A 23097-nucleotide genomic window follows, 5' to 3' on the forward strand; every position below is an offset into this window, starting at 1 on the left:
TTCGAAGGAGCTCCACTCGATATGTAAAAATAGGGTAGGAGAAACCAAACACCTTTATTCAGAAATGCATGTCTGAACAAGAGACTTCAAAAGCAGGAAAGTAATGACCACTCTATATAAAAACATTAACAAGATAATAACAAAATGGTAGGTCAGTAGAGATTGGCAATGAATGGGATAGTTGATAGGGGCCACTTACAACACAGGAAAGAAAAATTATCTAGGCTCTAAGTAGAAAAAGTTAGTCCATAATTTAACTGAATATAACTAGCACTTTTATGATGTTACTCCATAATCAAGTCAGCTATAAGAGCTCACTAAAACAAGTGAGGTGTAATAAACAAACAGGACATTAACAAATTCAGTCAGGAAAACCAACTCAGAAGGGCACATGGTGAAACTAGACTGTCATCACTCTAGATTTGCTCTGGGTAAATCATTATTTTGCTGCGGCTCAACTTTCATTTATGGAGATGGAGATAATGATTACACTGGTCTCACACAGGTATTGTAGTGACCAGGTGATGTTTACATACACAGCTTGGGAAATGTCGAGCATTGTGCGTTACAGGGGTCATGGAGAGATGTACTGGCAGACTACTCAGCCACCCATGTCAAAGCGATTTGACAAATTCAAACTGAATGCTTCTAAGCCCCAGGCAATATATGCAGCATGAGCCATAAGCCACCAGGCCACACAGCTGATCCTTCCCTCCCCAGCACTGTACCACGCACCCATGTGAGCATCCCCATTTCCACTGCTGCACTTGGCACTGCCGCACCATACTCACCCGCAGCTCCCCAAGCTGATTACTGCACTGCCCCACCTGCTGGGGTGAAGGCAGGAAGTGGAAGCCAGAGCCCAGAGGCCACAACTGAGTTCCTTGCAAGCCACAAACAGCCCCTGGGCCACCAGTTGGACAGTCTTGGCTTAAACACAGCCTGTTTCTACTTAATGAGCATTCTTCATCTATGAGGCACCTGACTTCTCTGTAATCTTGGGCAATTTTGCCTTTTCTGAGACAATGAATATCCTCAGTAGCAATAGAGAAGAATTCCCAGATCCATACACACAACTGCAGGCTTATAAAATACTCAATATTGAGAACTAGAATTTTTTTTTAAAATGTGTCCATGGTTTTAATGGGAGAAAATGAGAAAAGAACACAAATAAAAAAGGGATCAGTTATGTTACAGAGAAATCTCATTGCAAACATTGTTTTTCCTGAGCTGTGTTTGAAGGCAATACTGTAGAGTGGCCAATGACACAAACAGCTGAAAAAAGGGCAAATTCCTGGTTTTGATGAGCCCAGAAGATGTGAAGCAGAAAAAAGTTGTGTGTCACCCACCACTATATTAGTCATTTAGTAACTCAACACTAAATGTTAGTATGGCTGGAATCAGGCTCTCTCAAAGACCAAACCTGTTCTATGCAGATTCCAGCCTTTGTGCTTAAAAATGTGATCCTCCACTGAAATCAGCACCTCTCAGTGCATCAAAGTGATGAGAAAATCCAGCATTTTACATGAGTTGTTTAACATCTTACAGGATTAGGCATTTATGCTGTAATTCAGGAAGATACTTAGCCACAGGCCTAACTTTAAGTACACAGTTAAAGTGCTTTGCAAATTGGGACCTAAATCAGTAAATTTTCAATGTCTATAACTAGGATATTGAGTGTTCAGTGCACTTGACCAGTGGTTCTCAACCTCCTTTGTACCAGGACCCATTTGTAACCATTGATGGCCAGTCCTGACCCAGTACCCCCTGCCCCCATCCCCAGCCCTCCAGTGTGTGGGGTAGAGGGAGCCCAAGCAGCCCCTTGCAGGCTGGAATTCTGCCAGCTGGCAAAAGAAAAGCCATAGTTTTCAATGTTTTTCTCCTTTAAAGGAGAATCCATTTTTAAAGTTTGTTCACAATCCTTTCTTGTGACCCACTTTTGGGTCGTGACCCACAGGCTGAGAAACCTTGCACTTAACAACTGTTACAAGAACTTAAAACAGCAAGTATTTGAACTACAGCAACAAGCTCTTCAGTGTTTACTAGAAGAACTTTTGAGTCTGCATTATGCATAAAAAATTGTACTATGCACGATTCCCACTGCAATGTCAAAAATAAAAATGAGTGAGGTACATAATGTAATAAGCCTGAAAGCTATTTTAATCAGAAATCAAATATACACTGATTTCCTCAATGCACTTCTAAGCCATTTTGGTGTAAAGCAAAACAATAATTAAAATGTACTATATCTCACTAAGTAGTTAATTCTTTGTGTCTCATTTTATTTCTTAAGGATTATACGAGTCCCTACAACTGGAACACAGAAAATGTACAAAATAGCTTTTAATGTTCTTAATTAAAAACTTGACGTCAATACAGAACTGTCTGCAGCTTAACAGGTCAGTCCACTGTTTTTCTCAGGCAGAATTTTTTCCCAATTCCTGAAAGCCACAAGTGGTTCCTCAAATTCTGCCCACCTTCAAAAGCAGTCATGTAAGCAGACAAGTAAAACAGTTATACCACTAAAAATGATTCTGGGAGAGGGAGCAATACAGATGTTCAGTCTATAACTATGCCCTCTGCTGTTCCTCACACCTTCTACAGGTAGCGGTGATCCCAGTCTGAGGAAAAGCATATGCTGCACCAGGGTTCCTGTTCCTGGGGACTAAGGCAATAGGGTAAAGCCTCCTGCCCACTTCCCACACCAGCGCTCCAGAGTAAAATGCAGGTAGAGTGCTTGCAGCTCCACTCCCTCCACTTGGCTCCCAGACACCAGAGGGAGCAGCAAGGCAAAGCTGGACTGTAAAGCGAGAAACAGGCAGGGAGCAGCTGGTCCGTTCCTCCCCTCCTCTACCAGAGGCAGGAATAGCTGCCTCCTCCAGACTGGTGTTGACCCTGGTCAGGGGTGATACGTAGGGGGTGCATATGCACCCCCTGCATGTGGCAGTGCACACCCTACAAAAAGGCAGCCAGTCTGCAATCCCTGCTGGTGCTGCCAATGCTGCCAGCGGCAGCTGTGGGTGGTTGCCGACCCTTGGTCAGCGCTCACCACCCCATCCCACCCCCCACCGAAGCTCCCCTGCTTACCGCTGCCGGGCTTCCACTGCTCCTGCTGCCGCCGTGCCCCCCACAGCTGCTGGGGGCATGAGTCATTCATGACCCTGGTTTCTGGAAGACACGGGAGTCATTCCCTGTGGTTCCAATTCTCCTGGTCCCCATAGGAAAGTGTGCAGATGTTCAGTCTCCTGTGCATGATTTCTGTCTGATTGTGGTCAGGTTGTTATCCTCGCAGAATAGCCATTTTTGCTCCAGGAGATAAAGCTGGAATGTCTGTACAGTTCTGGTTTCTACCAAGACAGCAGCAATCCTCCCAGGAGAAACTGAATATCTGTACATGACCCAAGTCTATTTTTAATATGTGTATTACATTGCTTAAGCTTTTGTTTGTGTAGTAGATTTTATAATTACATAGCCAGCAACTGACAGGAAAGGTCATTGATTAAAAACCTTTTAAATATTAAAATAATCACCACTGCTAAATGAAGGTTTAATAGGGTCCATTACCAATCTGGCCAAAGGTGTTCCAGAGTGTATACTTAATTGAAGTGGAGCTTGGACAACTTTATATATAAAAAGATTGTGGTAGAAAAGCTTATCTAAACAGACATCGAGATTTAAAATCAAAATATAATATAAAGGTGCTGAGCACATCCACCCATCTTGATCCTGTTTATACTGCTAACTGACTATACCACTGAGCAGAAATCTTTTACAGATCATATGTAAGCCCTTCCATAGGATACATTGGCTCAAAAACAAAAAATTTTCAGATCTGTATACGAAATGCTACTAAAAACTCCAAAGCCTTTAATTTCAAAGCAAGCATATAGCTTATCTTTTACAAAGAGAAATTTTCAAGGGCAAACATGCATATACACAGGGACAGTTAACAAAATCATTACATGTTTAACAGACAAGAACTTTGGAGAAGTCATGCAACATTATAAATCCTTTGTCAAGATACAGACAATAAAAGAGAGTCTGAAGCCAAATTTTTTACATCTGTAAGATTGTCAGTTTACTCCACTAAGTTATGAAATGTTTTCCAAATATTAAAACATTCTAGAAGTAGCATGAAACGTAGTTTATATCGCAGTGTCCATTGAAAACCCCCAGTTTTATTTATAAATATACGTTAAAGTTAAGATTATTACATTCTTTTAATCAATTCATAGACTAAAATTACAGTATATACACAATCTACATTCTTGTCTGTATAGTTTACCTACACATACAGAACATAGCAAGTAGTTAGAAGGCAAACTGTTGAAAGACTGCTTTCTTTTGATTTGGCAAATATGAAGTTGGAGTAGTAACCCTACATGCATATCCATCTGAATCCTATTTGTAAGGTTAGCACTTGACAAAAAGCAGCTGCCACTTTGACTGAGCACCTTTAAAATTCCTGATGACATCATTCATGAAGTATCTGCCAATATATCAAGATCTTAGAATCAAGTCTTTAGCAATAAAACTTGCCTGGGTCTTCAGAACAGGCAAAGCTGCTGCTAAGGGGAAATGTAATACCTGCATCTTCCTTTACCAAATAAATAAAGACTATATTCAGAATTATATTACAGTTTAAACTCTGACCTTTGGACTTTACTAAATACGGAATAGGACTAGACAAGCTTTTGTTTTGCACAAATAAACAGTGCTTCTAATAGCAAGATACCAATGACTGGGCTAGAAACAGATATAGCATAAAGTGGATTTGCCTGTGTGGATTTGCCTGTGCATACTTTTTTTTAACACAATAAGCACCACAATGCATTTCAGTCCAGCCCAGCAACATATCTGTTCATCTGCTCTTTTCTTTTTAAAAGACATTACCATTCTCTCCACTGTGTTTTGTAGCATGAAATATTCTCCTATGAGAAAGTTCAGATTTCAGTACCATGTCTGAGGTGAGGTGCTACAATCTTCAGGTAATCTTTTAACGGCCCCTATCACACACTTAAATATTTGTATCAAAGTGCAATGTGATTGCTTTAGAACCCACATACTCTTACAATATACAAGACATAGCTCTGCTTGTGAAAGCATGTTAAATATGAACATCCCTCACTCTTATTGCCTTTAATGCAGAGGAACTGAAATGTTTTCATACTCTTCCAAACTTTTCCCCAAGTTGTATAATAGATCCTTATATAGTCTGCAGAAAAATGCTGAAAGCACTGTAGAGTGACCTGACTGAGCAGTAACATAATCACAGCAAAACCAGAAAGCATAAAAATAAACTTGTAAATTGTATGTTCAGCATCATGAAATCTTAGCTTTTTTGGTCAACAAATGTGGTAACCTAAAAAGCAGAAATTAAGGCAATTTCATACAGTACATGGTTTAAGATATCATTCTAACCTCAACTTAAAGTATTGTCAAACTGGACTATTTCTTATAGCAATGCCAAGAGTATGGGTCAGTCTGTTCTGGTTTTAAACCCTACTTGCACCTCTTTCACTCCCTCAGACTATATAAAATATATAATATATATATTTTGACATTTGGATAACTTGAAGGCAAATGCATATTCATAGGCAATTAACTAGCAGGGTGACAAACGGGTCAACAAACTGCTTTCCTCCCCGGCTGCACTAAGCTTGAGTGTTGTCAGCTTCCGAGGGGGATGTTGAGGACTCTTACGAAGGTTATCATCCATCTGCAGGAAACAAAATGGAAGGTAAACCTGGCATATAGGAAAACACAGTTACCTGACAAGAGCATGTTTGTAGGGATCCAACTAAGGTGAGTGGTCCCGCCATGCTATTTTTGGTCTCTATCCTGGCCAGAAAAGGTTACTGGGTTCCTTTTTCATCCCTATATGCCTGCTTCTGGTGGAGGCAGGAGAAGGCCACATGGCAGATCAGAGGTCGAAGCATTATGCACGCAGATTTTATGATATGGCCATCCATAGACTACAACTAGTTGCACAAGGCTCTCAACAGCCATCAAACAGGAATGATTTCATCTGTAATACAAGTTGATTGGAACTGCAGATGTAGAAGTAAAACACTGCCCCCATCATTACCAATTCCTTGTCCAGGATGACTGCAGTTCCTAGGGATAAGGTTAAGCAAGTTTTTCCATAAAAAGACAGCTGATAAGATAAACCTTTGAAAGATGATACATTTTAAGACCAGAACTTGTTTTATGGGGGAACAATGCGCCTAGGAGATACAACCTGATCCCACACTGAGTCCTTCAACTCCTGCTGCAAAACAATACATATTCCTCCTACTCCTATATTGTGTGAGCTTTCAGTAAATGTAAAGACAGCATTTTCTTTACAAAATAGTCCTGCTTTGAATACAGCAAAACATTTATTCCATAAAGAACAAAAATGCATTACTGACTTCTTTCAAAGGATAACATGATGTTCCTCTATCTCTGTGTAAATTAACTACTTAGCAAAGAAACACTAGGAGCTTGCATTGTAAATTACTTATAGTAATTTATAGTAATTACTTAATATGCAAGAATACTGTGTGCACAAAGTCACAAGAATTACAGGAAAATGAAGAGTGAAGCAAAAATAACCTTTTCAATCAAGTTGGATTCCTTATTTACAAGCTGTGTGAGTTTCTGTAGATTTGCATCTACTGTATCCTGTCCAGCTGGAGAAAAGCCTGAAGAGTGAAGGTAGAGAGGTAAAAAATGAAAAGATATATTTTAGAAGAGCTTTAAAGTTTCTTGAAGAGATTTTTTTGGACAGAAAAGTCATGTACTTTTTCACCTCACCTCACTAAATAGAGTTAGAAATAAATCTTGTATCACAGAGGTTAAGGTAAACTGCTTCCAAACAGTAACCCCATGTTTTAAAAAAAACCTCACATACTCTCCTCTCATCACAGTGGCCACATCTCCCAAGTAAAAATCTCATCTTTACAAGCCATTTTGTTTGCATGGAAATTTAATAACAAAATTATAGTTGTAGGCAAGATCCAACTACCAAATATGTATTTTTCAAAGGTAACACTAATCCTCCTTCTCCTTTCCATCACCCACTCATTTTAGTAAGTTATTAGCAGTTCTATATAAAATTTCTAGAATAAGCAGAATTATTTCAGTGTAGTCTGGCAGATACAGGGTTATTAATATCAGTATCTCCTTTTCTATTCCCAAATGTATTCTATGCCTTCTATCTTTCTACAGCCTTACAAGGAAAGGAAGCAGAAGCACCATACACTCTCCACTACCAGGTAACAAAATGAAGAGAGGTACTATCATCGTAGCTTTTGGTGTCTATGTCAGTAGATCTGGTTCCTAACAGGCAATAGTGGTGTAAATGATACCTCTTATTCGGTCATCCACAGGTACTAAACGTGGGATGAGAGGATCTAGAAGCAGAAGTCTCTAGTGCTCTAGTTAGAGGACTAGGTCTACTGGGTGGGAAATAGTATTGGATTCAAACTTCTTACATGGCCTTTAAAGAGGGAATGAAGACCCATACTACAGTCTTAATATGGCTTACATATGTAAGATGTTTTCTGCAAAAGAAACAGAACTGTGATTGAGAAGGAAAAAAATTTTAAGACCTTTACTCAGTAGAGGTCCTTTATGGAGGAGACTCCCACTGAAACCAAGACCTGTTCAGTTCAAGGCCTAGAATTTTTCCCTATAACTCAAGTTCTTGTCTTAACTCAAAGGAAAGTTCTATTTAGGCTGAAAGAACAAAGGGAATCATGTTCAAATCTCATATACCAAATCAATAACATGTATATTATTTGGGAACAGAAACAGGACTGAGGAAAGATTCTAAAAGTGTTAAGCAGGCAGTGTTGTCACTGAATGGTCACTTTAACCTGTCATAAAATTTGGGAACAACTGTTTCCCCTCTCCAACTTCCTCTTAAAAAGCCACAGACCAAGGCTTTGAAGTCTTGTAACCGGAGAACCTTGTTCTGATTTAGCATCCAGGGGAAAACTTGGCATTCATCTGTCTAATATACTACTGATGCCAAAAAAGGGGATAGGAAACAGACATGGCACTTACCTGTGACACTTAGTCTAAAGTAGCCACTCAGGATATCATCACAGAAGCGACACAAGTTGTGAAGTTGTTTCAGGTGCTCCTGTAATTGGACTTTGGGGAAATGCACTTTATAAAGAGGTGCAAGGAAACCAAACACAAAGGCATCCAAGGTTGTAGGTCTAGAAGGAATGTGAAGAAGAAAAAAAAAAAAAGATTACGGTTATTCCACAAGCCACTTTCCACCCACACCAAGAAAAATAAAAACACATTTTGGCAGGTCTTCTGAGGTCACATTAATATGGCACAAGATGATGATTAGCTTCACTGCCTCCGGGACAGTGACACAACTAAAACCTAAAATGGTAATTTCAGAATTTAAAATCTGGCCAAACTTCTATGCATGGTGTGTAATCAAGATGCTTTACAAACTACTACTCATACTACTTTAAGAACAAACTGGTGTCCTATGCAGGGGAAGACAATGGTCACAGGTTATGAGGCACAGCATATCAAATACTATAATCTATAAATGGAAGGAGGCAGCAAATTATATACAAGAGACACTGCGCCTCAGCATGCATTTAGAAGACCCAGGGTCCCTACAGCTGCCCTTTCCTTTAGTCCAATTCCAAAATCCCTAGAGCTACTATGAAAAGAGCTCCTAGGTTAGCAACTAACTGTAGAGTCTACTTGCAGAGCAGACTTCCCATGGGTGTGATGCATATAGGGCCTTCATTCCCAAGTGCAAAAGGCCTTGGGATTTGGCTAAAATTGGAAGTTTGGCCTATACAGAAATGCTTCTGCTACAGTTGTAGTGGAATGATCTTGCTCAAGAAAAAATCATTACCAGCAAATGATATTTAAATAAATGGGGAAAACAGTGAAGGTTTCAGTGAAGTGGGGCTCACCAAAATGTGGTGGGACCCAACACATGACTGGGCAGTGAACATCAAGGGCTATAGGCTGTACAGGAGAGATAGGAAAGGGAGGAAAGGTGAGGGTGTGGCACTATGTCAAGGAGCAATACACATCCTCAATGAGTAGCACTGGGTCAGAGAACAGGCAGACCTAAGTGCTCTGGGTTAGAATACAAGGTCAGGGAGAAAGGGACTTAATAGTGAGGGTCTACTACAGACCACCCAACCAAGGAAAAGAGCTAGACCAGGAATTCTTAAGTCAGCTCATGGAGGCAGTCAGGTCAAAGGATGTGGTCATCATGGACAACCTAAACTTTCCAGACATCTGCTGGGAGGAGCAGTCAGCCAGGTCTGACCGCTCACGTAGGTTCCTAGCTGAGATACAGGACCTCCATCTAACCCAGGAGGTGCAGAGCCCCACCAGGGGAGATGCCTTGTTAGATCTGGTCTTGGCCACGGGCGATGACCTGGTGGGGTGACTGAGGGTGCTCGACCACCTGGGCGACAGCGATCACTGCCTGCTGGAATTCACCATCCAGCACAAGGTGGTGAAGGCCTGCAGCAAGGCAGCAGCCCTGGACTTCAGGAGGGCAGATTTCAATGAGGTAAGGAGATTAGTGAGGGAGGCATTGAGGTCCCGGGCGGGGGGGGTGGAATTGGGTGTCCAAGAATAGTGGTCGTTCCTTAAGGAGACAATCCTCCAAGCCCAAAGGGAGGTAATCCCTACACAGATCAAAGGGGGAAAGAGGGCGCAAAGGCCCCCATGGCTCACCAAAAGCATCTGGAAACGTCTCCAAGCTAAAAAGAAGGTGTACACCCATTGGAAGGGAGGGGCCAGAGAAGACTATCCTCTGTTGCTCAGGACTGTAGGGGGGTGGTCAGGAAGGCCAAGACAGAGATGGAACTGGGACTAGCTACCCAGATTAAGGACAACAAGAAGTCCTTTTCTAAATACATAGGAGGCAAAAAGATGGTACCAGGTAATGTGGGGCTTCTGCAGGACATGCTAGGAAATCTGGTCATCGCACCAGACAGCAAAGCTAACCTATTTAACAATTTCTTTGCCTCCATTTTTCTGAGTAGGGACCTGGTCATCCCCTACTGGGACCCCTGTAAGCCCTGTGGGAGGCACACCCAGGCCTTGGGTCAGTGAGGACCTAGTCAGGGAACTTCTGGAGGGACTGGACGTATTTAAAATCAGCAGGTCCTGGTGATCTCCACCCCAGAGTGCTGAGGGAATTAGCAGAGGTTATTGCAAGACCTCTGGCACGGCTTTACAAACACTCATGGTGCTCTGGCGAGGTGCTGGAGGACTGGAAAAGGGCCAATGTGATTCCCATTTTCAAAAAAGGGAGGAAGGAGGACCCAGAAAACTATAAGCCTGTTAGTCTTACCTCAGTCCTGGGGAAGCTTTTTGAGAAAATTATCCTGGCACATGTCCACAAGGGGCCAGCAGGGGAGACTATGCTTAGGGGCAACCAACATGGGTTCATAAGAGGCAGGTCCTTTCAGACCAACCTGCTTGCCTTCTATGACCAGGTCACCAAATCCCTGGATGCAGGTAGTGCAGTGTATATAGTCTTTCTGGACTTCAGGAAGGATTTCGACACTGTCTCTCACCCCATTCTCATTAAAAAACTATGAGACACGACCGCCACTGCTGGCCCGCTGAGCAAATCTTGCAAAGCCAGCGGATCATGGCACTCAAGGGAGCCCGCCCCAGCCCCAGCCCTGGTAAAATCTGTGGGCAAGGAAGGAGCCCCCCAGGGGGCGCTTGCCTGCCTGTACACAAATGCCAGGAGCTTGGGGAATAAGCAGGAGGAACTCATCCTCCTGCTCAGTGCAAACAATTACGATGTCATAGGGATCACGGAGACCTGGTGGGACTCCACCCATGACTGGACCACGGGGATAGATGGCTATACCCTGTACAGGAGGGATCGTGTAGACAAAAGGGGCGGTGGTGTAGCTCTCTATGTTAAGGAAAGCTACGCGTCCCTGCAAACCGATATTGGCCACCAGGGTGGACGGCTGGAGACCCTCTGGGTTAAAATCCGTGGGGAACGCGGCACAGGGGACACAATGGTGGGAGTCTATTACAGACCTCCCACCCAAAGTCCTGAGCTAGACCAGGAGTTTGCCCAGGAACTGGCTGAGGCAGCTTGCTCCAGGACCATGGTTGTCATGGGTGACTTCAATTACCCAGACATCTCGTGGGAGGATCGCTCAGCAAAATCTGAGCGGTCGCAGAGCTTCCTCTCGTGCGTGGATGACCTCTACCTGACTCAAGAAGTCTATGGGCCAACGAGAGGCAAAGCGCTGCTCGACCTGGTGCTGGCTACTGGGGAGGACCTAGTCGGCGACCTCGTGATCGATGGGAAGCTGGGTGACAGCGACCACGAGCTGATCACCTTCACCATCTGCCGAAAAGCTGGCAAGTCGGTCAGCAACACGCAAGTCCTTGACTTCAGGAAAGCCGACTTTGACAAGCTCAGGAGGCTTGTCAGTGAGGCCCTAAGGGACTGTGACCGCAGGGAGAGGGGAGTTCAAGAAGAGTGGTTGCTCCTCAAGGGAGCGATCCTCAATGCACAAACTAAGTCTATTCCATCTCGGAGGAAAGGCAGCAAGAGGGCACAGCAGCCCCCCTGGCTCTCCAGGGACCTAGCAGACCTCCTGAGGCTAAAAAGAAAGGCCTACAAAGGATGGAGGATGGGAGTCACCTCCAAGGAGGATTATTCTGCACTGGTCCGGTCCTGTAGGGAGCAGACCAGGAAAGCCAAGGCTGCAACTGAACTCCAGCTAGCTTTGAGCATCAAGGACAATAAAAAGTCCTTTTTCAGATATGTGGGGAGCCGGAGGAAAAGCAGGGGCAACGTTGGACCCCTGCTGAACCAGATGGGGCAACTGACAACTGACGCCCAGGAAAAAGCCAACCTATTAAATGGGTACTTTGCGTCGGTCTTTCATCAGCCCCATGGGACGCCCGTGCCTGCTACAGGGCCGGGAAGTCCGGGTGAGGGTGATCCCCTGCCCTCCATTAATGCTGACTTTGTGAAGGAACATCTTGAGAAGCTGGATACCTTCAAGTCAGCCGGCCCTGACAATCTTCACCCCAGGGTACTCAAGGAGCTGGCGAGCATCATAGCCCAGCCTCTAGCGCGGATCTTTGAAAACTCTTGGCGCTCTGGTGTAGTGCCCGAAGACTGGAAGAAGGCCAACGTGGTGCCTATCTTCAAGAAAGGGGGAAAGTGGATCCGGCTAACTATAGGCCCATCAGCCTGACTTCTATCCCGGGGAAGATCTTAGAAAAGTTTATTAAGGAGGCCATCCTTAATGGACTGGCCGACGCCAACATCTTAAGGGGTAGCCAGCACGGGTTTGTTGCGGGTAGGTCTTGCTTGACCAATCTCATTTCCTTCTACGACCAGGTGACCTATCACCTGGACAAGGGAGATGAGATTGATGTCATATATCTTGACTTCAAAAAAGCCTTCGATCTGGTGTCCCATGATCGTCTCTTGGAGAAACTGGCCAATTGTTGCCTTGGGTCCCCCACGATCCACTGGCTGGAAAATTGGCTCCGGGGTCGGACCCAGAGGGTAGTAATTGATGGAAGTCACTCATCGTGGTGTCCTGTGACCAGTGGGGTCCCCCAGGGCTCTGTCCTTGGACCCATACTGTTCAACATCTTCATTAACGATGTGGACACTGGAGTCAGAAGCGGACTGGCCAAGTTCGCCGATGACACCAAACTTTGGGGCAAAGCATCCACGCCAGAAGACAGGCGGGTGATCCAGGCTGACCTGGACAGGCTCAGCAAGTGGGCGGATGAAAATCTGATAGTGTTCAATGCCGATAAATGCAAGGTTCTCCACCTTGGGAAGAAAAACCCGCAGCATCCTTATAGGCTCGGCAGTGCTATGTTGGTTAGCACTATGGAAGAAAGAGACTTGGGGGTCATCATTGACCACAAGATGAACATGAGCCTGCAATGCGATGCTGCGGCTAGTAAAGCGACCAAAACACTGGCTTGCATCCATAGATGCTTCTCAAGCAAATCCCGGGACGTCATTCTCCCCCTGTACTCGGCCTTAGTGAGGCCGCAGCTGGAGTACTGCGTCCAGTTTTGGGCTCCACAATTCAAAAAGGATGTGGAGAAGCTTGAGAGAGTCCAGAGAAGAGCCACGCGCATGATCGGGGTCAGGGAAGCAGACCCTACGATGACAGGCTGAGAGCCCTGGGGCTCTTTAGCCTGGAAAAGCGCAGGCTCAGGGGTGATCTGATGGCCACCTACAAGTTTATCAGGGGTGACCACCAGTATCTGGGGGAACGTTTGTTCACCAGAGCGCCCCAAGGGATGACGAGGACAAATGGTCACAAACTACTACAAGATCGTTTCAGGCTGGACATAAGGAAGAATTTCTTTACTGTCCGAGCCCCCAAGGTCTGGAACAGCCTGCCGCCGGAGGTTGTTCAAGCGCCTTCATTGAACACCTTCAAGATGAAACTGGATGCTTATCTTGCTGGGATCCTATGACCCCAGCTGACGTCCTGCCCTTTGAGCGGGGGGCTGGACTCGATGATCTTCTGAGGTCCCTTCCAGCCCTAATGTCTATGAAATCTATGTCTATGAGACGGTGGTGTCAATGCCTACACAGTCAGATGGGTCACTAACTGGCTAGAGGGCCGCACCCAGAGCATGGTGGTGGACAGGTCTTATTCGACCTGGAGGGATATGGGCAGTGGGGTTCCTCAGGACTCAGTCCTCGGGCCCGCACTGTTCAACATCTTCATCAGTGATTTGGACAAAGTGGAAAAAATGCACCCTGTTCAAATTTGCAGATGACACTAAGACGTTGGGTGAAGTGGGCATGCTAGAAAGAAGGAATAGGTTGCAATCAGATCTGAACAGGCTACAGGGGTGGGTGGATGAGAACAGGATGGGTTTCAACACTGACAAGTGCAGGGTACCGCACCTGGGAGGAAGAACCAGCAGCATACCTACACATTGGGGAACTCCCTTCTCATCAGTGCAGAGGCAGAGAAGGATCTTGGAGTCATTATTGAGGCCAATATGAACATGGGCCGACAGTGTGGGGATGTGGTCAGGAAGGCCAACCATACCTTGTCATGCATCCACAGATGCATCTCAAGCAGGTCCAAAGAGGTGATCCTCCCCCTCTATGCGACACTGGTTAGGCCACAGTTGGAGTACTGCGTCCAGTTCTAGGCACCGCACTTCAGGGGGGATGTGGACAACATGGAGAGGGTCCAGAGGAGGGCCACTCGCAAAATCAGGGGACAGGAGGGCAGGCCCTACAAGGAGAGGCTAAGGGACCTGAACCTGTTCAGCCTCCACAAGAGAAGGTTGAGGGGGGGATCTAGTGGCCATTTACAAATTAGTCAGGGGGGACCAGCAGGCATTGGTAGAGTCTCTGTTCCCCAGAGCACTCCCAGGACTGACAAGAAATAATGGTGACAAGCTAGCAGAGGGTAGATTCAGGCTAGATATCAGGATGCACTACTTCACTATCAGGACAGCTAGGATCTGGAACCAACTTCCAAGAGAAGTGATGCTGGCTCCTACTCTGGGGGTCTTTAAAAGGAGGCTGGATGAATACCTAGCTGGGGACATTTGACCCCAGTGCTCTTTCCTGCCACGGCAGGGGGTTGGACTTGATCTGCTCAGGTCCCTTCTGACCCTACCTACTATGAAGTGGGTTATTTTCTCTGGTTCCTTTGATGCCTAAGTAGCATGTTAGTTCATAATGCATGCATTTTTCCTTGGACCTTTTCTCCAAAAATGAAGTTAAATGCTCCAACTGCAGAACAGCACATAACATTCTTGCAAGAGTTTAACCATAAGGTGTGCACTCACGTGTTTCCAAAGAAAAACTGAGACGTTCCCAATCTATTTGATAGGAGATTTAGACACTCCTTGGCATCTCTGTATATCTAATTAAATAAATAAATAAATTCAAGGGTAATAAAAGCATGTCAGCATCAGTTCCAAATCTCCTTGCTACTACTAATTTGCAAGCTGTGTTACTCACAAAGCAGAGCATACCTGTGCTTCTACGTCATTGAGACGGTACAGGGGAGGCTCACCCCTCATCAGCAGGATTCTGTTAAGTGCTTTCCTAGACATCTTTCCAGGTAGATACAAACGCAGGGGGAATGGAATCCTTGAAGCGTACCAGGGCTTGGTTACACTGCAGTAGTTTTCCGCCTCAACCCAGAATGTGTGCAACTGCATAGACAGTGTTAAAAGGAGTTTAAATGAGAACATTAAGTTTATGTTAATCTATAGGCTCTGCATATGGTCTCTGACACAAATGGCAATATTCATATTACAGCAAAAAGGATTCCTTAAGTTATAATCCCAAGCCTAAAACATTAAGATATGATATATAAAAAGAAAGCCTTTAATAAACCCAAGACTGATCCTGTAGATCCACACTTTTTATGGTAAAGTATCAGTCACATGGAAAGCGTATACAGCACACATTCTTTTAAGGAACTTAAATGATATCTATTTTTTCTTCATCACCATAAAGTGATAACTTTAAGATAGTATATTAGGGCTACCTACAGTGGGATAGAGATAACAGGGTAGCTGAAGGCAAAGCAGTTAAGTTAGAATCACTGACCAGTGGCTGGAATTGGTTTAGTATGTCTTTATTATAGTAGGTGAATTTTTTGTACAAACAGAAGCAAGTCATTCAACCCAGATATGGAGGTAGATATCCAGTTTTGGAATGTAGTATTTTTTTCTGTATTTTCAGTATGTGAGTGAAGGTTGTACCCTACGCTAGATATTGATGAGATACAGCTATACAGCAATAGCCTCTGTAATACAGACATCAAGGCTGCCTGCAGATTTTAAAAAACAAAACCAAACAAAAAACGGTGCTTTACTTTAAACTTGTGGTGCTCCTGTGCTAAGCCCAGTGCATGCCCAAAAGAGACAGTGCCTTAGATGGACTCAGCTCGCCCAACATTTGTCTAGATAAGGTAATTAAGTGAAGCTTTTATCTAAGAGCTGATCGATTCAACTTAAATCAAAGCACTAAAAAGTTTTACTGAAGTGGGTGATCTATATGGATGCTGCACAGCCAGGTTGAACTAACATGCTGCTGCTTCTAGTAAACAGTGTGGGGCTTTTTTGTTTTTTGGTTTGTTTATTGTTGGTTTTTTTGGGGGGTGGGGGTTAACATCTGCAAGCAGCCAAATAGAGTTAGATTTAATGTTCTTGAGAATATTAATTGTGAAGTTCTAGACACTTACATGTTTAGTAAATAAGGTATGCTCATGTTTAAATATAACTGATATGTATTTAGAGTCTAAAGTGTATTTTGAAGTAGTTGTTTCTGAACAACTAGATTAGATGTACCTTTCAAAAAAATCTAAACATTGAGAAAGAACAACTTGCTACGGATGGCTACTTTGCCATCTGGAAAAATATTTTACTACAACTATAATTTGTTACGTGGACAGCAAATGCTCTTTAACAGAGCATATGGCAATAACAGTACCTGAATTAAGCGCTCATGCTAGGATGTATAGCTTCCCTCAAATGTAAAAAAATTCTGCTAAAGGTCTTACAACCTCTACCAATGCCTCTTTACATAGCATACTTTTGGCAAAGGTTATCAACTGTGAGTTCTCTGTAGAAATTAAAAAACCTGTTATACAAAATTCCAAAATTGTGTACCTTACAACACAAAAACAGTCAGATACACCAAATGTACCAGGAATATTGAGTGAAACAGGTTTGAAATTCTAGGATAAACAGTTTTCATGGCATAGTTTATCAAAAAAAGTGCTTTAAAGAAAAAACAGGCATTGTTTAAGTTTAAAGAGTCTCTCAGAAATGTCTTGCTTTCCTAAAAGAAATTTTGGAATTAGTTTTGCCAAGATCAGGCCTACAAATTACCGCCACTCCAAAACTCTTTCCCCTCTGTGGTGGAAAATCTGTCTCTGTGCTACCTGCTCCCTTCCCCGTATACCATATGCCACACAGAAAGGCTGTCCCGGCCACTGGTAGCACGCGTGTCACAGGCTGTCCAGCCCATCCTATAACATTCAGTTTAGAGAAATGGCTACGCACCTAATATCTTCTCTATTATAAATATCCAGTAACTTATACCCTTATATTTAAAGTTTAAAATAACGTTATCCTCCTCTCCCCCAACTAAAGACACATTTTCTGCTAATGATTTCACAACCAGATATTTAAAAAAAAAAAAAAATTAAAAATCAGACATTAGCCAAATTTTTCAAAATTACTTAGCAAGTGTTGATGGCCAGGCCTCCTTGCAATATCACAAACTTGGCACCCCTTACTCTTCATTTTTGCAAAGTCTTGACCACTACACAAGGGGCGATGCTTACTATAGCAGGAAGCAGTTTTTCTTCAAGTAATGCAATGTATGCCAGTGTGTCAGCTCCTTGTTTTGCAGATAGTTCATAATCAGCATTGTATTTCTGTCAATTAAAACAAACATGAGAATACAGACCACATAAATCCAGGATCACGTGCAACTTTTCGAATAGAAAAGATTCACTATGATTCAGAACTGCTGCAAAGTTAAACAGGTAAAATAAGCAGGTATTTTAACAAAATAATTTTAAACCCTGAAGTGGAAGAACAGAAAAATGTAAACCATCTTCTTTCAACTCTCCATCCTGACTTATATCCCCACTACAACTCTTTTACCCAGTACACATTTTAGGCATCTCTCCAAGAAACAGATACTGTCCCTGAGCCCAAGATACTTTCTAATCAGCATCCGAATGACATAAATGCAATATGTTTTACTTAGGTCCCACTAGCTATTACACATCTCCTGCCAGGTACATGCCTTTGCTTCCTGTAATGTCATACACACAGGTTGTTTTTAAAATTGTTTTCAAAGTTAACATTTTAGAAGTGTAAAAGTTATACATGCACTTAAATTCTAAGCTCCGTGATGCCAAAAATCCAATTCCATTTAAGTGAATCGGCATTTAGATTTACAACCAAGGGAAAAAAAAGAAGAAATGCATGTGTGTGGATACTATAGTATACCACTCCTGGTTTCTCCAGCAAACACAGGAATCTTCTCAAAAAACATAAGGCTGAGCTATATGGATGATTTATGCACATAGAAATTTGCTGCTTTTACAAAAGTAACTTGCAAGCAAGTTACAATTGCAATTTTTTATTCTTTAAAATTTTTGAGAGGTGGGACATGCAATTTTTGTATTCTTTAGTGCATATAGACTTTAAACATATTAGAAATACTAGCTCTGATCTGCCCCAATTTTGGTGGAAAGTCACCTTAATATTTCAGAGCATAAGGGCTAATAATATCTCGCATAAGGATAGATAAAAGGACACGGTGTTATTCTCCAACAGGGTTCTTTGCTATTGAAACTAAATATATGTTTAAAATGTTGGGTTGTGTTTAGCACAGTGCTTAAAAATCCTTTACCATGCTCAATGGTAGCTCAGGAAGACTAGAGAGGTATATCACCATAGTATGAATTACAAAAAGTGGTCACAGGTACATACATGTTTAACAATAGAACAAAAAACTCTATAATATTTTCTAAAGCTTTGGCGGTTTCAAAGTAAAATCCTTTTTTTTTTGGAATAATCTAGTTATTAAAAGCTATCTAAATGTGATTAATAAAAACAGTAGCATTAGGAAAATGCTAGTCATTGAAATGCTTAATAGACAATTAAAACTAATTTGGTTGGCTTCCTCTATGAAGCTTTTTGTTAGTTTTATTTTTAAACCTTAAATAGGACTAACCTGAAACCCAAGTCCATTCTGCAACCATCATCCACATCTGAGTCACTTCTGAGCAGTTATTAAGAACTACTGCATGCACATAAGGATTTCAGAATTAAAGTTCCATGTTTTCAAAAAAACACATATAGGAATATTGACAGCTAAATTTAGGGACACCTGTAAATGCATTACAACATAGAGGGAAAATATCTCAGTTGAATTGAATTAAGCACAATGCATCTTTTTAGTATCTTAGAGACCTACCTGTTTTCTCAAGTAGTTTAATATTTTTGCAGGCTGAGCAATAACAGCATCTTCCGATATCAACACTGGTACATCTCCTAAAAGTGCGATTTACACAGTCAGAATTCACACACAAGAATTTTAATCTAATTGGAAATGGATTCTTTACAGGCCCAATCCTGCCAACTTTTACGCGAGTGCTCAACATTCAGGTAAGAACTAGTAAAATGGTGTGTATGCTTGTGTGCTTGCAGCAAAAGAAGCCCATCACAATTAGACTGAAATTAGTGGTATCTGTTGGTTGTTTGGCACTTTTGAAAAAAAAATCAGGCTGCTATCTGCATGCTTAATGCTAGATACCTATTTGAAAAACCTCAGCTTCTAGACCACCAACTTGTGCAACTTTGCTAACCTGATCTACCTCTTTCCTGCCATGTTCTGCCTTAAAGTAAAGCCAAAATCTCACTTCACTCAGGCTCCACAAAAAGATGCAAGGGTCTGACTATATAGATCAAAGTGCAAGATCAAGGTCAAAGACTAAACTGTGAAAAGAACCATCCTATACTGTAAATGTATATAGTACCTAGCACAATGAGGCCTAGCCTTAGTTGGTTGCTCAGTACTACTGCAATACAAATTAACAGCAACCCTGATCATTAAGTAGTACCAGCTGATTTTTTTTTTCAGTGTTTAAAAGAAGCTATAGAACTTACAGTAAATAGACCAAGATTGTTCCTGATGTACAAGGTTAAGCCAGAGATACACCAGGGATGAATTTGGCCCTAGGAATTTGAGGGAGCCTAGTTTTACAGAGATATAAGGAATGCATAAACTGATGGTATGGTAGCTGCAAGTGGTGAAGTTGTTTAACATGCAGTGATTCCATTTCAGAGAATATGCAGAGAGAATAACTTACTGACTGATAAAGCAGAAAAGTATTTAATAGGAGGGTTCAAAATACAAAACTTCTCCCTGAACATGTCTACATATGCATTAATGTGCTTTAGTTAATATGCATTAATTCCAGTATCGCCACTGTGAGGTACTAGGAAAATTCACATCAGCCTGGCTTAATGTACATTAACTAAAGTGCATGCTTTCTAAGTGATGCTTAATGCACATTAAATAAAAGCACTTTTTAGGCAATGCTTAAACGTGCATTAAAATAGGCTAATGCGCATTAAAGTGCACTTGTAGACGTGCCCCCCGTGATCTTATCTCAAACTTGCCTGTTCATTGCATTTTCTGGCACATCCCTCTTCTCATCTATCCTCATGTAAATTCATCACGGTTTTGCCCATTCACACTAATACAACTTATATCCCTTGATACTTTCACACAGAATTCTAAGCTCCAACCATAACTGTGTTCAATTTAAAGGAACAGTATCGATCTCATGTCTGCTTGAGAGTTCTCTAACTAGCACTTTTACCAAATGCCTCTAATCTTTTTGTGCTGGTGACTTTCAGACACCTTATTGCTGCCTGCCTGCAAGAACCATGTGCAAGCTAACTGAGCTGTAAAACAAAGCGCAGTCAGTTTCAGTGTGCTGATGACCATCAGTTCTGTCATCCTTCCCCAGCGATTCTTCAGGACATTTTGTTCATGTCATCTGGACAGCAAGTTACTTTCAAGACTCTCGGTTTCAAACTGGAAACTCATGTACATACAAGCCTAACACAGGATTTAGATAAGGGATTGAATGGGATGGTTTGGACAGGGCTGACGCTGCCACAGGCAGGAGGTTGGACTAGATGTGGGGCTGGAGGGGACTTTGAGAGGTCACTTCTCTACCCTTCTAACTTTGCAAGCGTGCAGCATCCCACTGACATTTACTGAATTGCTGACAGTTGAACCCCCGTGCAAAGGTGTGCTCAAAGAACCACCGTCCAGCAAAGTAACCAGGGGTGGGGATTCGTTGAGGAGCGGCTACTCCCTGGGGTCTGTGCACCTGTTGGGCACAACAGTAAGCGAGAGCTAGGCTGGGGCAGGCCATCTGTGAACAAGACAGGGCTAAACTGCCCTGGTTTATCTTACGGGGGGCGGGGTGTTAAAGCAGGCAGATGGGCAGTTACCAGGCCCAGTTTCTCCAACTCCCTGCCCTCTGCTACCTCGCTGCATTGTGCCCCCGTGTCCGTGGTCTAAGGGCGGGCGGCGCGTGCGGAAAGACCCCATCCCCCGCGGCGGTACCTTGCGGCGCGCTCCAGGAGTGGTCCACCGCGCTCACCCTCAGCGGCGCCCCCGAGAACCTGGCGTAGGCCTGCAAGGGAACCAGCCGCGGGGTCACCTCCCCTTCGTTCCCCCTCCCCTGCCCTCCCCTCCGCGCGTGGACCCGGGGGGCTGAGCCCCCGCCCCGCCGTCACCATGACGATCAAGGACTCGGTGTGCACGGACGGCAACCCCCAGCCTCCTCCCCAGCAGCTCAGCTCCATGGGCGCTGCCATTGCGCTGCCGCCACCTTCGCCCCCGGAAGTGCTCGCTGCGGCGCCACGCCCCTTCCGGCCTCCCCGGCTGCGGCGGCCACGTGCCGCCCTGCCGCCTCGCTGTACTCGGGCATCTCTCGTGCTGTTAGGCTGCAGCTCCTTGTCTGTCTGCCTGCCTGTCTGTCTGCCTCTCCCGGCCTCCGCCGCGGGCTGGGGAAGGGTGCGCAGCGTGAGCGCCCGCGGGTGCGGGTGCTCCCGGCTGGATGCCTGCTCCGCCCAGGGGCAGGGGCAGCGGGATCTCTGCTTAGGCAGCGCTGTGGGAGTGGGCTGGCTGCTGGCTCGCCAGCACGGCTCTCGCGCCCTCCATAGCACTATGGGCCTGTCTCCTTGGGGGTGGCCTTGCTGTCCCGTTCATCCACCTGTCCTTTCTTCTGCCGTTTTGCTCCTCAGGTTCCTGCTCCTCTCTCTCGCGCGTGCTCTTGCACAGGCATTGTGGCTGTAGCTAAAACGGGCCACTCAGGTTGGGGTGACAGTGACTCGGGGGACTGCTGACGGGTGTGGAAGTGATTGAGAGTGAAGTGCCGGATGCACTGTCGAGATGCTGAGGGAGACTAGATGTCATTCTTTGAATCCGAATACCTAATGTATGTTTAACTGTAATGATTGTAGGGTTAATTAAACTGTCTTTGGGCAATTCTTGCCTAGTTTGTTGTGTTTTTTAAATTTAATATATAAACTAGCAGACTTGTGTATCTGCTGATACAGTTGTATTTGACTTTACTTTGATCTTTACACAGACTAAAATAGCACTGGCCCCATCGCATGCCAGCAAATCTTCTAGCTTTGTTTTGTTTTACAGGATGATGCACTACACCATCAGCGCTCCCCTTTTTAAAATCCTAGATCCACCTGTAATCCCCACCCGCCCTCTCCCAGTACCCCATCCTGAAGAGCCAACATATCCATTATTGTTAAAGGAGTGACTTGGAACAAAGATGTGTTTAATTCATTGCAGGGCAGAAGACAAAATGGGTTGTAGAACAGGTTTTTGCCAGGATGCAGAGATATTTTGTGTCTCTACCTTTTACTGTGGCCTCTTTCACTCAGTCTCTTTACCTTTTAAGTCTGTCAACCAGTATATTGTGTATTGTTCTTTGTGTAGAATTTCAGTGAAGGAATTATTTGAAGTTCAGTGCACAGAAATCATATAAGTGATCATAAGAAGTTCATAAAAGTTCTCCTGGGTAGAAATGAAAGTTCATAAATATGAACTTTTATTTCTGTCCAAGAGAACTTTTAGAATCTTTTCTCTGATGCCTGATGAAGGGTGTTTGTGCCCGAAAGCTTGCCATTAAAGACATTTTTTTGCAAAAATCTTGTTGGTCTAATAAAAGATAGTACCTCTGTCCACAAGCCCTGATTGCTTTTTACTCTAGACCAATACAGCTACAACCTGGATATCTGTAAGAAGTTCTGCACATCTTTCCTCAGATAAAGTACATGATTTGAAAATAAAGGCTCTATCACATTTAGAACCTTGGTAGGTAATTGTTTCATTTATTTGCATGTAAATGAAACAAAAGCATGATTTAAAGTACTACACACTATATCAGTAATCCATTTATGTTTTAAGACAATACTGTATTTTTTGCTAATGAAGGACATTTGCTATAACATCTATTTAAAACAGGTCAACATAGTATT

General features: G+C 43.5%; 1 protein-coding gene across 2 annotated transcripts; it reads right to left on the reverse strand.

Moving 5' to 3' along the window:
• Positions 1 to 3844: 3844 nt before the first annotated feature.
• MTX3 (metaxin 3) lies at positions 3845 to 21444 on the reverse strand. 2 transcript variants are annotated; one of them, XM_006263709.4, is made up of 9 exons: positions 21334 to 21444; positions 21161 to 21230; positions 18992 to 19068; positions 17343 to 17435; positions 15016 to 15198; positions 14827 to 14903; positions 8053 to 8210; positions 6598 to 6686; positions 3845 to 5719 (listed from the first exon to the last, which is right to left on the reverse strand). In XM_006263709.4, the coding sequence occupies exons 1-9, from the start codon at positions 21412 to 21414 to the stop codon at positions 5606 to 5608; spliced, it is 942 nt and encodes a 313-aa protein (XP_006263771.1). In that variant the 5' UTR covers positions 21415 to 21444; the 3' UTR covers positions 3845 to 5605. The 2 variants fall into 2 exon arrangements, with proteins under 2 accessions (XP_006263771.1, XP_006263772.1); XM_006263710.4 differs by lacking the exon at positions 6598 to 6686 and having other exon boundaries at positions 5626 to 5719.
• Between the last annotated feature and the right edge of the window lie 1653 nt (positions 21445 to 23097).

The sequence above is a fragment of the Alligator mississippiensis genome, chromosome 3 (genome assembly GCF_030867095.1).
Source record: "Alligator mississippiensis isolate rAllMis1 chromosome 3, rAllMis1, whole genome shotgun sequence".
Lineage (NCBI taxonomy): Eukaryota > Metazoa > Chordata > Crocodylia > Alligatoridae > Alligator > Alligator mississippiensis.

Coding starts and splice junctions, on each gene's coding strand:
- MTX3 (XM_006263709.4), bottom strand. CDS start 21,414: ATGGCAGCGCCCATGGAGCTGAGCTGCTGGGGAGGAGGCTGGGGGTTG. Junction 8,211..14,826: donor CAGTTTTTCTTTGGAAACAC/GTGAGTGCACAC, acceptor CATTCCTTCTAG/ACCTACAACCTTGGATGCCT. Junction 5,720..6,597: donor AATCCAACTTGATTGAAAAG/GTTATTTTTGCT, acceptor TGTTTCCTGCAG/ATGGATGATAACCTTCGTAA.